Genomic DNA, 14,526 nt, shown 5'->3' on the forward strand with positions numbered 1-14,526 from the left:
ATCGCCCGGGGCAGGCAGCCTTAACGGGCACCAGCGCCTCTGTGACCCTGAGGAAGGAAAAGGACGTCCCCGGAACAAAGGCCCAAACACTCTGCGAGGACGCGTGTCACCTGGAGCGCACCGGGAGCAGCCTAGCAGCCAGAGCCTGCAAGCATTCATGCTTCAGCGTTTCCACTGCGCCTGAATCGGCTGCTGCAAGTGGCGATCACATCAAGTTTTCAATATCAACGCCGTTGTTTGGTGATCAAGTAAAATCGTTGTCATATATCCCTTCAGTATCGAGTAGCCTAAAACGAAGAGCCAGGCCGTGGGCAGCAGCTCCCGGCCGCCCCCTGTTGCCAACAAAAGATGACACCGCTCCCAAACGACCCGTGCCACATAAAAACAGCCTACACAAGTATTGACTGAGATGAAACGCAGACGCCCATACCCAGCCATGTTCAGTGGGGCCGTACTCCCTCTCCATTGGCGTCCTCAAACCGGCTTTTTGACTGAGTCCAAAACCATAAATTGGCCTCGGATCGTCCCACTGCTTTTACACTCCGAGAGTAGTCTCTTGGGTAACTGACATTGAGCCAAATTATCTTGCATCATTGCTGGACCCTATAAGCGCTGCCTGGCACGCCTCGATTTTGGTTCTGATTTGGAGGATCCAATCTTTGGATCCCCGCGCCTGTGTTGTGAGAACGATGGGGGCGCTGGTGCTTCGGGGTTCGCCGGGAGAGCGTTTACTTCAAAACCGGTTTGGATTCTTGCCGCACGTGTTTGTTGCTGGTGCTCGACCGCGCAGTCCGCGCTACACCGTACAACTCATGAACTGTGAATTCGCAACTTGCGCTACTGACTGCCTGCTCTCGTGCCTGCAACCCACTCCGCCTTCCGCTCTGGTCTACGTACGCATTAGTTCCGCAACGCACGTCGATAACCCCAGCCCCTTTTGCAACCATATACTTATCTCCCGCTGTCTAGTCGAAGCACACCTGACGAGTTACCTGAGCATGACAGGCAAGCCCCCACCCCGACCCCGCCCCCGGACGGCCCCCATGGCTCCAAGCCAGATCACATACGTGCACTGCTTTCGTTACAGCTTATTCATCTGCATCAATTGCGCGTTGTGCATCCTGTGGCTATAAGGCAAGAGTGTGCTATGGTGACGGATACCGCCGTTCCCCCGTCGTGCCGTGCATGAACAACGCTGGACGCCAGGCCGTAACATGCGATTCCCGACCCACCAACGTTCCGGACCCAACCAACCCCATGCATGGACCGTTTCCTTGACAAGCTTCTGAAGTGCTTGACAGTCGTCGCGTGCGCGAGGGTGCGTGGAGCATTACCGGGCTATGGGTTATTGCCTCCAGATGGTTTCCGTATGAAAGTTGACCGTCCCCCGTGCCCGTGTCATCCGTGTCGTCACAGTGACTGCAACAGCCGTGCACCTCTCTACCGGGGCTATCATGCCACCTGTCTCTGTAGTCTGTATCCCAGTAGTCCTACAAAGCGAAACTGTCGCTGCCAGCAGTATATACGTACCAAGCAGACAGGCAGCTCTTGACCTCTGCCTCCCACACAAGCAAATGCAGAAATGGATCGCGCACCGTAACGGCCGCACTCGGTTGTGCGGCATACGTTTCGTACGGTGCCCCATCCGCGTCATTTCCCTGCCCTGTATGTTGCCCATACGGTACGCCTTTGCGTAATGTCGCATTCAAATGCGGATGTGCCCACGCGAAATGCCGCTACCAGCCCGGAAGCTGCCATCACCCCGCCAGAGGTGCGCCGCTCTGCAGCCGCAGCGCCACTTCAAAGTCGTGCCGACAGAGCGCCCGCAGCACTTCCACGCCGCCCCGGTCCGGGTGCAAGCTGCGTGCGGAAATTAACATTGTGACTTTGTAGACGGGCCATTCAGCTGGCGTGCGAGCAAGCATTGCATGGCGTTGCCGTACCGGTATGTGGCAGCCCGGTCGCACCCATCGGCCCAACCGCCTTGCGCTGTGCTCTGCTGCAGCACTCCGTCGAGCTGCACCCAAACAGGCAGCGCACAAACTACCGACTGCCCCATTCCCGGCGGCCCCAATCCATGAATCCCACCACCCGACCTGTACGCCCCCCCTGTCTCCTGCCCACCCAGCCCCTACGCTACCCCGCACGCCGCCCCGGCCCACCCAACCCTGGCCCACCCCGCCCTCACCTCTTGAGCTGCTCCTCGGGCACCTCATCCAGCACCAGCAGCGCCGCGCGGTGGCACAGCTCCCGCAGGTGGGCCCCCGTGAGGCCCTCCGTCGCCGCAGCCAGCCAGTCCAGACCGGGCGCGTCAACGTCATCGCCGCTTCCGCCATCACTGTCAGCACCCGTCTCATCGTCGTCATTGTGATCATCGGCAGCGTCCAGCGGCAATCCCGCTTCCCCCTCTGCCCCGGCGTCAGGCTCGGTGCCGGGCTCGTTGTCTGCTGTCACCATGGTCGCCGGTGCCGCCGCCTCCGCAGCCGCTGTTTGCCCCGCAGCTGGTGAGTCCACGTGAGCCTTCTGTTGGGGGCCTTTGATGAGGGTGCCGCCACTGCTGCTACTGCTCGTGCTGGTGGTGTTGAGTTTGATGTCGCGCTTCTGAGGGTCCGTGAGCGTGTCTCTGCTGGCATCGGTTGTGTTTGTGCTGGTGCTGGTGTCGTCACCTGCGCCCGAGCTGCGGCCCCTCCTGCCAGCGGCCGCACCACACTCCACATCGCTGGTGCTGATGTCACTACTCGGTTCGGGCCCGTCGCACGAGGCGTCACTGGCGCTGGCGCTGACGCTGGAGCAGGCGGCATCGGACGACACCTCTCCCTCCTCCACACGCCCCGCCCCCTCTTCCCGCGCCTCTGCCGCCGCCGCCGCCTCTGACGCCGCCACCGGCTGCTGCTGCCGGGCCTGCTTCTGCTGCTGCCGCTGCCGGCGGCGCAGTGCCGCCCGCGCCTCCGCCGCCATGAGCCCCGGCGGCAGCAGGTCGTGCTCCACGGGTCCGACGTGGCGGCGCAGGTAGCCCAGCAGGATGGCCCGGCGTTGGGGCAGTCCGGGAGCCGGGACCTGATGGGTGGGGGGGAGAGCCCGGGGGGAGTGGAGCAGGCAAGGGGCGCGGTTTGCAAACCGGTTGGGTACGGCAGGTTTCCGGTAGTACACTGGGGTTACGGTGCGCGCCAGCCGCCCCGCACGCAGCGCAAAGGCAGCCCACCACCTACACCCTAGCCGAGCCGGATCCACTTGAGCCGGGAAACACCACCACACCCCTTGCCCCCGCAGTCTGTCGGCTGCTGCTTGTGTGTTCCTGGCGCACCTCGTACTGCAGGGTGAAGCGGCGCAGCACGGCTGGGTCCAGCGCCTGCCGCCGGTTGGTTGCGCCCATCACCACCACCCCGCTCAGCTGCGCCGCCTCACTCAGCAGGCCGTCCCACTGCGACATGAACTCGGTCTGACGCGAGGGAGGAGGCAGAGCGCAGGAGGCAGAGCGGGAGAAGGGAGGGAGGGAGGGGGGAGGTGGCGGCGTTGATTGCATGCCATAGGCGGAGGGGTGGGTAAGCGGGTGCGGGCGGTGTGTGGGACGTGCACGATCGAGGCGCAGGTGCAAGCGCCACAATGCCGTACACTGCTACTGCCCGGAGCACATGCCGGCCTTACGCTTCCCCACCTGTGTCACACGCAACCGCACGTGCACGCACCTTGACTTGGTCGTAGGCCTCGTGTCCGCCCGGCTGGTTGGCGTCGGTGCGCCGCGACAGCAGCGTGTCCACCTCGTCTGCAGGGGGGGCGGGACACGCACGGACACAGTGCATGTGTGAGGAGGAGGGGAAATGAGAAGCGCATGTGTGTGTATGCTGCCAAGGAAAGATGTGATTTGCCCACGGGATTCGTCCGTCGGCTGCTGGCGCAGGCCCGGCACGGCCATTGAAACACAGCCCGGCGCCACCGGTCCCACCCCGAGTTCTCCCAGTAATCCACCCGCCAAGGCGCCAACCGACCAGCAGGCGCACGCACACCCACCCACCCACCCAACCAGACGCAGGCCCACCCAGCACCCACCCAGCATCCACCCGGCACCCACCCACGAATATGATGCAGGGCGCCACCCTGTGCGCCAGGCTGAACGCGGCCCGCACGCGCTTGGGCCCCTCGCCGATCCACTTGTCGCTGATGGCCGCGGCGCTCAGGTGCAGGAACCGGAACTGGCCGGCCTTGGCGATCACCTGCCCGGTATGTGTGTGTGGGGGGGGGGAGAGGTGTGTGTGTGGGGGGTTGTATGTGTGACGGCGGGAATGTGGTTGGTATGATGAGGGGAGGGTGTCGACGCTGTTTGTCCACTGGCGGCCCCGCGCACAGCCGCCCACCTTGGCGAGCGACGTCTTGCCAGTGCCTGACGGTCCGTACCTGCAGTCCGGCAGTGGCGACCGAAAGCTCAGTGGGGTTATCAGCATTATGGGTGCGGGGCACAAAAGGGCATAGGTCATGCTCAGGATAGTGGCCCATCAGCAAAGCACCCCCGCCCACCACCACCACCACCACAGTACAGCAGCAGCAGCACAGCGTCAGCACAGCCCCCTAAAGCGGCACAGAGAGCGACGCCATCACTCACAGCAGCACGCCCTTGGGCAGGCGCCACAGGCCGCGGCTGTACCAGTCGCGCAGCTGCACCGGCCGCAGCAGCTTGCGCTTCTACGGGTCAGTGGTGGAGGTGGTGGAGTGAGAGTGGAAGCACATGGGCGGTTGCAGAGGGCGGCGGCTTTGGAGGCACGCCGTACTCAGACGCTAGAGCTGTAGCCGCGCAACATAGAGAACAATTGAAGAGATACCCTGAGGGGTCAGGGCCACACGGGGCCACACAAACAGCTCTCACACACACAAACACACACACACACACACACACACACACACACACACACACACACATGCATGCATGCACGCACACACGCACACACGCACCAGGTCGTCCAGCACCACGTCCACGCCGTACACCTCGCCCGAGGCCAGGGCCAGCTGCCCCGGCGGCACCAGACACGTCAGCATCAGCCCCTCGTGCACGTCCAGGAACTGAAGCTGCTCGGGTCGCAGCCCGTGCAGAGCAATCAGGCTCTCCGGCAGTGGCCTGCCTCGCTTTGGACCGCTGCTGGCGGCCTGGCGGTAAATGGATGAGGACAGAGATGAGGAGGGTTGTCGTTATTGCAAGACGAGGCAGGTGTGACTGCAAATGGGAGTAGTTGATGATGGGTTGCTTACTTCACGTGCGGCAGCCTGGGTCTGCCGCTTCAGGTAGACCTCATAAATGGAGATGCCGGTAGAAATGGTTGCGCCCAGCGTGAGCGCCGCCGTCAACGCGATGTCGATGGCCCTGTAATCTCCTTTCTTAAGTTTCTCCCAGAAGTCAGCGAGGAACGACATCGGCGTCGAGCAGATGGCGCCGATGGGTACAAAGCGTTTCAGGTTCTTCTCCTAGTTGTCATTGTCTGTCTCATGAAAGGCAATTTGCATCAAATCTCGTCTTCTCGTCTTCTATTCCTTGCATCGCGCTGTCGATTGGGCTTCTGTTTCTGCATCCGCTGGATGGCCTGAGTGTCGGTTCGCACCCATTCGGCATGGACTTCGATGTCGCGCCCTGGTAATACTTTACATTTATACTACGTCTGTACATGATACATACTTCTTCAGATCCACTCGTCCGCATGGCACCGGTTGCACGCTCCAACCGGCCTTACCAGCCCCGCAACAAGCCGCCTCCTCGGGCCTCCTTCCCCGACCCCGCCCCGCTCACGGCAGCAGCCTCAATGCCCTTCGCCCTCGCCTGGCCGGTGGTCGCCCGACAGCGCATTTGCGACGCGGATGAAGTTGCCAATCTTTGCAAATCCCTCCTTGGTCTTGGCGGCCGTCTCCTTGAAGAAGGCGCTGGTGCCGCTGGCTGCGCTGTTGGCATCCGAGCTGCCGGTGCGGAAGTGGCCGCTGGGAGCTCCCGGCCCCGTCTTGGAGAACAGCGACTGCGCGCGATGGCAAAGAAGGAGGGAAGGAGCAGGCGCGCGACGATAAGGGCGTGTAGGTGCGGGGCGTGGTGGTTGCGGGGCGCAACGTGAGTAGATGAGCAGAACCGCTTCATGAGGGCCCGGATTTGCACGTGCCAAACACCGTGTCACACGACTCCCGCCTCGTACCTTGCTGGACCCGGCTGCTGGCGAGCCGGGAATGACGTCCGCGCCGCCACCGCGCTTGCCCGCGAAGGGAATGGACGCCGCCAGCTCGCGCGTGAAGTTGTTCATGCTCATTTTGAATGTGCCCAAGTTGGAGGCGGCAGCCGAGGCCAGCCCCGACTCGCCGCCGCCAGCGCCGCCCGCACCCGGCGAACCCCCGACTGAGGGGCCGCCGCGCGCGCCGCCCGCGGTACCGGCTGCGCCGCCCGCGCCGCCGGCTCCGCCGGCTGCGGCCTGGCCTGCGGCCCTGGCCTGGTAGAGGGCCAGCAGGTCTGTCTGCTGCTTGCGCGTGAGGGCCTGTGTGTGTGTTCGTGGGGAGGCAGGGGCAAACGAGCGCGCGAGCTCAGCAACGGGTTTACACATACCGTATTGCGGGCAAGCGCCTACGCCGAAACCTTTCAAGACCCCGTAGCCCCCTGCTCCCCACCCATGCTTAACAAGCAGCCCCTTGCCCCAACCTGCCGGGCCAGCTCCCAGTCCCACTGCCCCACTCGCTCCCACTGCCCCCCGCAGCCCCCCGCACCCTAGCCCCGCCCACCGCCGCGCCCACCTTTAGCTCGCACAGGCGCTGGAACTCCGCTGCGGACTGCGCTGCGGGCGGCATGAGCAGCAGGTAGGTGTCCACCAGGGACTCGGGGCGGCTCTGCAGCACCTTGACCAGCGCCACCACACTGCCCATCTCGCGCTCCACGTAGGCGGTGTAGGAGGGCATGGGGTCCTGGGGGGTGGGGGGGGGGGTGGGGAGGTGGGCGGGGATGGGGAGCGGAGTGGATAGAGCACAAGTTTGAATGGGGAAGTGGGCGGGGATGGGGGGCTGCGTGGTGAAGGAAGCGAAGTGGAGCACCAGGTGTAGCGAGGTTGGGGCTGGAGGTGTGGGATGGAAGGGCTTGGGTCCATGGGTCCACGGGCCGGAGGGGCGGGGGCGAGGCTAGCTGGGGTTGCAGGTGATGCAGTGCCGGGCGCAGCGCTGAGGGCGGTGGAAGCGTGACGAAGGGTTCGCTGTGCGCTGCATGTCCCGCCCCGCCCCGTCGGGACGCGGCCGTGCACTACCGTACCAGGCACCACAGAGGGACCAGAGGGATGCCGCATCCCCCACAGGCCTGCGTCACTCCCCCGCCCAGTACCCACCCTCTGCGCCTCCTGTTCCTCCTGCGCGGCTGTGTGTGTAGGGTTCCTGGGCGGCGGCGGCTGCACCAGCTTGGGCAGCTCCAGCAGCGCCCGCCGCAGACTGTCCATGTCGATGGCCAGCTGCAGCATGCCCTTGTCGCTGATCTGTTTTATGGAGGGTTACAATCATGATTATTTAAGAAGTGAAGGCGGGGGGGAGGCGTGTGTAAGTGTAAGTGTTTGTTGCCAACGAAAGCGGAACTAGTCCCGCATGCGCGTGTGCACACATGTGTATCACATAATGACTCGTGTATGTTGCAAGGCGAACGACACGCGCGTGTCCGCCCGTGCGTTGTGTAAGTTTGAAGAAGGACATAAGGCTGAGGTGCCCGGTACGGTACGTAGCTACGTACCAGCCTTTCGGCCCTCTCCCAGTACCCCCAGCACACACCCGGCTAGCGGCACCTGCTGCTCCTCTCCACCCCCGCCCCTCCAGCACGCCGCTCACCCGCCGCAGCCTGAACAGCGCCTCGTGCAGTCGCGGCACGAACATGCGCGCGGCCTTGTCGCACAGGAAGGAGGCGTTGGCGGCGTCCAGGCACGTGCCCAGGCGCGGCCCGGCGTCCAGCAGCACCTGCGGGGAGGGGTGGGCAGGGAGCGAGGGGGTTGAAAAGGTTGGTAAAGAGAAGTGTAGCGAAGTAGACAGCAGGCTGTGGGGCAGTTCGCGAGGATGAGCCATGAAGTGGCCGGGCGTGAGGTTGGGTTTGAAAGTGCTCCCAGCATTCCCAGTAGGAAACACGTGACATTGTGTGTGTGTGTGTGTGGAGATGGTAGGGGCACCCGGCACCGGGCACCGGGCACCAGCCCGGGCGGCCATGCGCCACGCGCTCTCGCTCTCACGCTCGCAGTCGCACCTTGCGCAGGCTGACCACGAATGGCGAGTCGTCTCCGGGCGCCTCCACGGCGTCCCAGCGCTGCCGCATCATCTCCAGCAGTCCGCCGTCCAGCCGCGTGTTGAGGCCCAGGCACAGCACGGCCATGCAGGCGCTGCAGGGGGTGGGAGGAGAGGAGGGGAGGCGAGGAGGAGGGGGGGGAGGAGGAGTTCATGCGTTGATATCGTCTTGATGGCTGAAGCGAGTCCCCGTACAGTGCCCAGCCACAACCTCACACAACAGCCCTCCCCCGCGCGCACACGCATTACCCTGTCCCGCTCAACTCCACAAACCACGGAGTGGTGTATTCATACTGCGTCTATCCGTGGACGACTACCCCCTGCCCTGCCGCCTGCCGCACCTGGCCACCCCCTGGAACGCCGCCTCCTCGTCCGCAAAGTCCACCCGGTCCGCGAACTGGCTGCGCACGTCCTTGGCCAGCGCGCCCGCCAGCCCCTCCGTGGTGTCGCGGCAGAACTCCGCCGTGGCCAGCAGGCAGCACACCACCCGCTCGTCCTCCTCAGACAGACGCACGTACCTGCGGCGGCTCGCACCGGGGTGGTGCATGTGGGTGTTAAAAAGCACAAGCAAATCAAAGCGCAAAGACAGTGTATGCAATGGAGTTGTGTGTGTGTGTGTGTGTGTGTGCGTTTGCGTGTGTAGGCGCAAGGGGCATGACGGGTAATCGTGCAAGCGGTTAGGACTGAGGAGGGCGGTATGCAGGAAACCACGCACGCCCTTCCACAACGCGCACGCCTGTTGAAGATTCTTTCCGCATTACCCTAATTTAAGTGAGGCAGCCCTGGGTGCCACCACCACACAACCGCCCCCGCCCGCCCCCCCCCCCACACGCGCGCACCAGTCGGTGCTGCCGCCCACCACCGCGGGTGTGGCGCTGGTGCCGCCCGCCGCCGTTCGCGGCAGCCGCCGCATCAGGTCGGAGGCGTAGCCGCCCAGCACGCGCTTGAACAGCTGCGCCAGCGCCACCAGCGTGGGGCCGCGGCTGACGGACTTGGCGCAGCGCGTGAGGCTGGCGCGGATCTTGAAGAAGATCTTGTTGGCGCTCTGAGGGCGTGCGTATCAGGAAAGCACGAGCGCGTGTGGAAGAGGGAGGGCGTGAACACGGTGGCGAGAGGGTGCTGGTCAGAGGGTGCTGGCGAGGATGGTGGCATCTGCAGCGACACGACACGCCATGCCGTGCCCTAACCCTGCTCCTCCCGCTCAAAACCAGCCCACCCCAGACCACGCCCCACGTCCAGCCCACGCCCCGCCCGCAGCCGCCAGCCCCACCTGCAGCACGCGCAGTCCGCTGCCCGTGACGTCGCCCTCCTCCTCGTCCGGCAGCCAGCGCTCCTCCCGCACCGCCACGTCCAGGTGCTCCAGGTGCTCGCGCTCCTCCTGCGAGGTGAGGAGGCGGCGGGGCGGCGGCGGCAGGGGCCACGGGCGTGTGTCAGTTGTGTGCGGGCTGGGCTTTGTAAAGGGCGGTAGGGAAGGAAAACAAGCAGGACTGTGCATGCGGTGCGGTGCAGCTTGCGGGCTGTGGGAGGTGGTTGGGGATGTGAGGTGGCGCGGCATGAGGTAAGGCGACCAGAGCAAATTTCAAGTCTCAAGCTCAAGCTCCAGCCCGCCTCAAGCTCCAGCTCCAGCCCACCTTTACCCCCTTCCCCCCCACCCCCCGCAGCCACCTGTCCAATGTAGTATTGCACCAGGGCGCTCTCAAACGCCTCCGACACCTGCGACCGGGGCGGCAGCCATCAGGTGAGACTGGGGCTGAGACAGGGGCTGAGAGGTGAACAGCCATCGAGGCTGAGCCTTCCCGCGCTTTGTGCCCGAGAGATAGCGGCCCCACAACCCACGGACAGGAGTGTGCCGCCCGTGCCGCCACGGGGCCTGCCTCCCTGCCCACGCTCCCTGCCTCTCCCTTTCCCTTCCTCCCTCCCCGCACTCACCGCGCCCTCAAACGCCACCTTGATCGCCTCCTCCTGCGCCTCGCGCGCCTTGTCGCCGGCCTGAGGACGGTGCCATTGCGGTAGATTACCAAAGGCGTTGCCATGCGGTACACGTCAAAAGACAGCCCAGATCGCAGACCCAGTTACTCCGAGCAAAGCGGGCAAGCAGCGCTGCGATCAGGGAAGTCGGCCCCAGCCCTTGTTGCACAGCGCCCAGCTCCCACCACGCAGCCCCGCCCCAGACCTCCCGGGCCCCTCCCCACCTTGGCCACGGTGTCCTTGGCCGCCGCCGCCGCCTGCTGCTCCGCCTTGACGCGCGCCCGGAACTTCTCCAGCCGCCGCCGCGCCTCACTGGCCGACACCGAGTCCGCAGCGCCCTCCTCGTCCTCCTGTGGAGCCACACACACACACGCAGTCGACACGCAGGGAAGGGGGCGCACCGTGTGTGTGTGTCAGCGCGCGTGCAGAGGTGCATGAATGGATGGCATGGTTGCGGCAGGTTATACCCATCCTGGCACCCCTGCAGCAATAACTCACCCCCTCCTCGCCGCCGCCCTGCCGCCCCGCGCCGCCGCCGCCTCCGCCCCCGAAGGCTGTGGCCATGTCGCGCTCGAAGCGGTTGGTGGCCACCACGGCCTTGACCAGCGGCCCCACGTCGGCGCGCAGGCCCGAAAGCGCCTCCTCGTCGGACAGGATGCGCTTCAGGTGCGCCTTGGTGATCTTGCAGAACGTCAGGCACAGCATCTGGGAGAGGGGGAACCGTCCGTGGAAGACGGAGCGAGGAAGGAAAGAAAGCGAGGGTGGTCAGGCGTCGCGGTGATGGCGGTGTCTGCATGCGATAGCTTGGCAAAGTGTAAGCATGGCGCTCGGGCGTGTCCCTGTCACACAGTCGGCCCGTGAACGCTCGCGCAGTTACCATACTGACAGCCACCCCCCTTCACAGACACGCGCGCACACAACACGCACACACGCACACACGCACAACCACCTGCGGCACGCGCCAGTGCGCCGGGAACACGCCCCACAGCTCCCGCTTGGCGTCCAGCCGCTGCCTGAACCAGGCGAAGCGCTGCTCGAACTTGTCCAGCCGGGTGGCGTGCGCCGCCACCTCGGCCGCGCCGCGGTCGTCGGCCTGCTGCGCCGCCAGCGTGCCGCTGCCGGCGGCGCCGCCGAATGCGGACTGGTAGATGTTCATCTCGCGCTCGCACATCCAGTCCATCACCTGGTCCTGCACCTGCATGCCGAGATACGAGGTGGCGAGGACTTTCAAGACATGCTGAAGCAGACCAGGCCGCAGGAAGGCGCGCGGCCCCAGTTGACTACAGACCCCACCCAATCCACCCAACCCTCTTTTCACAGGCATTCAGACAGCACCGGCAGCGCCGCACCGCCCCCTCCCCACGCGGCCACGCCCCGCACCTTCTTGCCCAGTGCGTCCACCACCAGGCAAGCGGTGGCCAGTCGCTCCAGGTTCTCAGGCGGCATCTTGGACGTGTCCTGAAGCGGAGGAAGGGGGAGCGGGGGCGTGGAGGTTGGACAGGTCGGTAACACGTGTGGGGGCTGAGCGACGCTGACAGGCGCTGCTTCTGCAGACGACGAGCCCCTCTCTCCCTAGTCGCCCCCTCCCTTCCATCCCAAGATTGCCTACCGTCTACCACTTCCTTAGCTAATCATGAATGTAACAACCCGCTTGGTTTGGTTTAGTTTGGGATGGTATTTACAACCCCCCCCTCCTCACCTGCTGCGGCCCGCCCACCAGTATCTTGAAGTCGTCCAGCACCGCCGCCTGCAGCTTGGACTCCACAGCCGCCAGCCGCCGGGCCAGAGAGCGCACCTGCGGGGGGCGGGGGGCGCGATGAAGTTGCAGGGAGGGGGTGGCCACAGCCCGCCACTTTGCACAGCACTTCCTGGCCCAATCGTCGTAAACCTCCCTCCTGCTCCCCCAACAGAGCAGTAATGGCCTGACGCTTTGTATGTATGTTTGTCATGCCCCTGCCTCCTTCAGGCGCTCCTCTGGCCCTCACCCTCCACCCCTCCGCAAGGCACTGCGCATGCCGCTCCACACATTTCAAGTACTGTAGCCCTGGTCGCCGATGATTGGGGCAGGCAAACACCATCCCCGCCTTTTGCCCCCTCACCCTCCCAGCCCCTCCAGTAGCCCCCTCCTCTCCCCGCCCTTGTCGGCCTGCTGCTCCCAGTCCCAGCCCCTCCAGCAGCCCCCTCCCCCCCCCCTTGCATTGGGTTCGGTTGAGTTTGGACTGGCATCCATAATTCCCCCCCCCTTGTCGGCCTCCTGCTGCTGCCGCCCCCACTCACTCCCCCTGCTGCCGCCCGCCCCGCCCCGCACCTTGGGTATGGCCTCGTACTGCTGGAAGTACTCCATGAGCTGGTGCACCGCCTCCACCAGGTTGGCGGCCTTGCGGTACTGGTCGCGACGGTCGCACACGCTCTCCAGGTCTGACACCCGGGAGGGAGACAGAGGGACGTGATGTAAGGGGTGTTGGTGATGTGTGTGACTGTATGTGTGCTAGAGCCGAGGCACAGAGGGCGAACAAGGGCCCAGCCACGCGCACCCACCCGTCACCGCCGCCGTGAGCATGGCCAGCCGCCGTAGCGCGGTGATGGAGTTGGTGAGGTGCTTCTTGGCGTAGTCCAGCTTCTTGATGTCGCGGCAGATCTCCTGCACCATGGCCTCGCTCTCCTCGCTCTTGCGCTGGATGTCGCGCACCTTGGTGAACAGCTCCTGGATCTGGCCGTGCGCCACCGACAGGTCCTGACTGCAGGCGCGGAGGCGGAGGCGGGGGTGGAGGGGCGGGTGGGAGGGTGGAAGGGAGGTTGATGGTGTGTATGTGTGCGTGTGTGTCAAAGAGCACAAGGAAGACATGTGTGTGTATGTGTATGTGTGTGTGCGCGCGTGTGTATGTTTGTATATGTGTGTATATGTGCCCAGTGGCGTGGGGCGTTGGGATGAGGGGGTGGCTGTGCGGGATCACCACCAGCCGGGACAGCGAGGGCAGCCCCCTGCACAGCACCGCCCCGTTTGCGGACGTGTGCAACCCGTCGGGCCGGTTCCGGCGGCCAGGGCGGCACGCCCTGGCCGCCGGAACCGGCTTGTGGAGCCCGGCCGTATGCCTGGCGCACATGGCCGGATGCCCGGATGCCTGGCAAGGGCACACCCGTCCCCGCCCGGCCCAGCCCCTGACCCGCAGCAGCCACCCCGTCGGTCACAGCCGCGGGCCACAGGGCTGTTCCGATGCGGCCGGATGCAACAGCGCTAGCTGCCATGGCCATCTCCCGTTGCTGCGGCCCACATGCCCCGGGCCGCGCAGCCCTGCCCACGCCGCGCAGCCCCCACGGGCTCCAGCGCTGCCGCTGCGCTGCGCTCTGCATGCAGGCCCCGCAGGACAATCTGCCTGCTCTGCGCTGCGCCCCCACATAACTTGGCGTCGCTGGGTACCTCGCCAGGCCCCGCGGCCGGTCCGCTTGCATGTGTGCGCCTGGCTGTGTGTGTGTATGGGTGCTACACACCCGCCGCAGCTCCCCACACACCCAAGCCCCACACCCCACCCAGGAGCTCCCACGCCACCAGTCAACTCCCCCCCCTGCGCCGTGCCCATCCTGCCCAGCTCCTGCTATGCTCGCACCGTGCGCGTGCATGAGCTCCACCCTGCGAGCGAACCGCGTTGAAGATCTCCTGGTCCACCGACTGAATCTGCGGGTTTGAGAGGGGACAGCCATGTGCCAGCAGTGTTAAGCAAAGGCTTTCACTTGGCACACCGAATCTCCATGGCCCAGGCACACACCTGCTTCTTCAACACGACGATGAATCGGTCCAGGTCTGTCAAGCTGCCCTCTGCGGCAATTCAACGCATTTGCTTCGTTGAAATTACGCATGAGCAAAATGGCATTATGGCACAGGCAACATACCATCCGGATACAGCGTGTTGACAAGCTTGACGGGGTCGAACTCTTCGCTGTCAAACAAGTCCTGCCGCTTTTGCGATGGCATCCGAAGAATGGTGGGCTGACGCGTCAGCTCCATAGAGCGCTTGTCCGTGCTCGTGCGGACTGCAGTCGGGCCCGGCGAGGTTTTCTTTTCCGCGGACGCTACACCACCGAGGGAGCCAGCTCCCACACGAGGAGGTGGAGAAGACATTTCCCAAGCGCTTCTGGTGGCCAAACAATCAGTTGTAGGGGCACCTGCTATGGTTGGCACATTCTTTATGGCCGCCCTGGCAGGCTCCACACGCACGTAGCGGTGTGGTGAGCTGTCAAGTTAACGAATGCAGGGGGCACGCAAGTACAGAATACGGGTAGGGCCGGGGGCACCTGTGCTTGGCG

The 14,526-nt window shown here is 64.8% G+C and overlaps 2 protein-coding genes across 2 annotated transcripts; both read right to left on the minus strand.

The window, feature by feature from the left end:
• Positions 1-1,069: 1,069 nt before the first annotated feature.
• On the minus strand, positions 1,070-5,538 carry CHLRE_06g259550v5 (uncharacterized protein). Its single transcript, XM_043062769.1, has 9 exons — positions 5,239-5,538; positions 4,945-5,136; positions 4,598-4,677; positions 4,353-4,392; positions 4,070-4,211; positions 3,687-3,763; positions 3,305-3,439; positions 2,189-3,057; positions 1,070-1,860 (listed from the first exon to the last, which is right to left on the minus strand). Exons 1-9 carry the CDS (start codon positions 5,398-5,400, stop codon positions 1,758-1,760), a joined length of 1,800 nt encoding a protein of 599 aa, XP_042923475.1. The 5' UTR covers positions 5,401-5,538; the 3' UTR covers positions 1,070-1,757.
• Positions 5,539-5,613: 75 nt separating this feature from the next.
• CHLRE_06g259600v5 (uncharacterized protein) lies at positions 5,614-14,466 on the minus strand. The gene is made up of 21 exons (XM_043062770.1): positions 14,113-14,466; positions 13,989-14,038; positions 13,830-13,897; positions 12,763-12,962; positions 12,533-12,642; positions 11,924-12,019; positions 11,605-11,682; positions 11,174-11,419; positions 10,723-10,929; positions 10,449-10,574; positions 10,186-10,245; positions 9,922-9,969; positions 9,527-9,634; positions 9,096-9,301; positions 8,598-8,774; positions 8,219-8,351; positions 7,813-7,938; positions 7,326-7,469; positions 6,748-6,915; positions 6,162-6,494; positions 5,614-5,990 (listed from the first exon to the last, which is right to left on the minus strand). The coding sequence occupies exons 1-21, from the start codon at positions 14,339-14,341 to the stop codon at positions 5,781-5,783; spliced, it is 3,123 nt and encodes a 1,040-aa protein (XP_042923476.1). The 5' UTR covers positions 14,342-14,466; the 3' UTR covers positions 5,614-5,780.
• Between the last annotated feature and the right edge of the window lie 60 nt (positions 14,467-14,526).

The sequence above is a fragment of the Chlamydomonas reinhardtii genome, chromosome 6, assembly GCF_000002595.2.
Source record: "Chlamydomonas reinhardtii strain CC-503 cw92 mt+ chromosome 6, whole genome shotgun sequence".
NCBI classification, from domain to species: Eukaryota; Viridiplantae; Chlorophyta; class Chlorophyceae; order Chlamydomonadales; family Chlamydomonadaceae; genus Chlamydomonas; species Chlamydomonas reinhardtii.

Bases quoted from the DNA above. Each gene is read 5' to 3' on its own strand.
- CHLRE_06g259550v5 (XM_043062769.1), bottom strand. From the start codon at position 5,400: ATGTCGTTCCTCGCTGACTTCTGGGAGAAACTTAAGAAAGGAGATTAC. The intron at 4,212-4,352 runs GTGGGCGGCTGT...CATACCGGGCAG, and splicing joins GCAAGACGTCGCTCGCCAAG to GTGATCGCCAAGGCCGGCCA. The intron at 3,440-3,686 runs GTGCGTGCACGT...CCCTCGCGTCAG, and splicing joins AGGCCTACGACCAAGTCAAG to ACCGAGTTCATGTCGCAGTG.
- CHLRE_06g259600v5 (XM_043062770.1), bottom strand. From the start codon at position 14,341: ATGTCTTCTCCACCTCCTCGTGTGGGAGCTGGCTCCCTCGGTGGTGTA. The intron at 9,970-10,185 runs GTGAGTGCGGGG...CCCCGGTCGCAG, and splicing joins AGGTGGCGTTTGAGGGCGCG to GTGTCGGAGGCGTTTGAGAG. The intron at 7,939-8,218 runs GTGCGACTGCGA...CCCTCCCCGCAG, and splicing joins TCGTGGTCAGCCTGCGCAAG to GTGCTGCTGGACGCCGGGCC.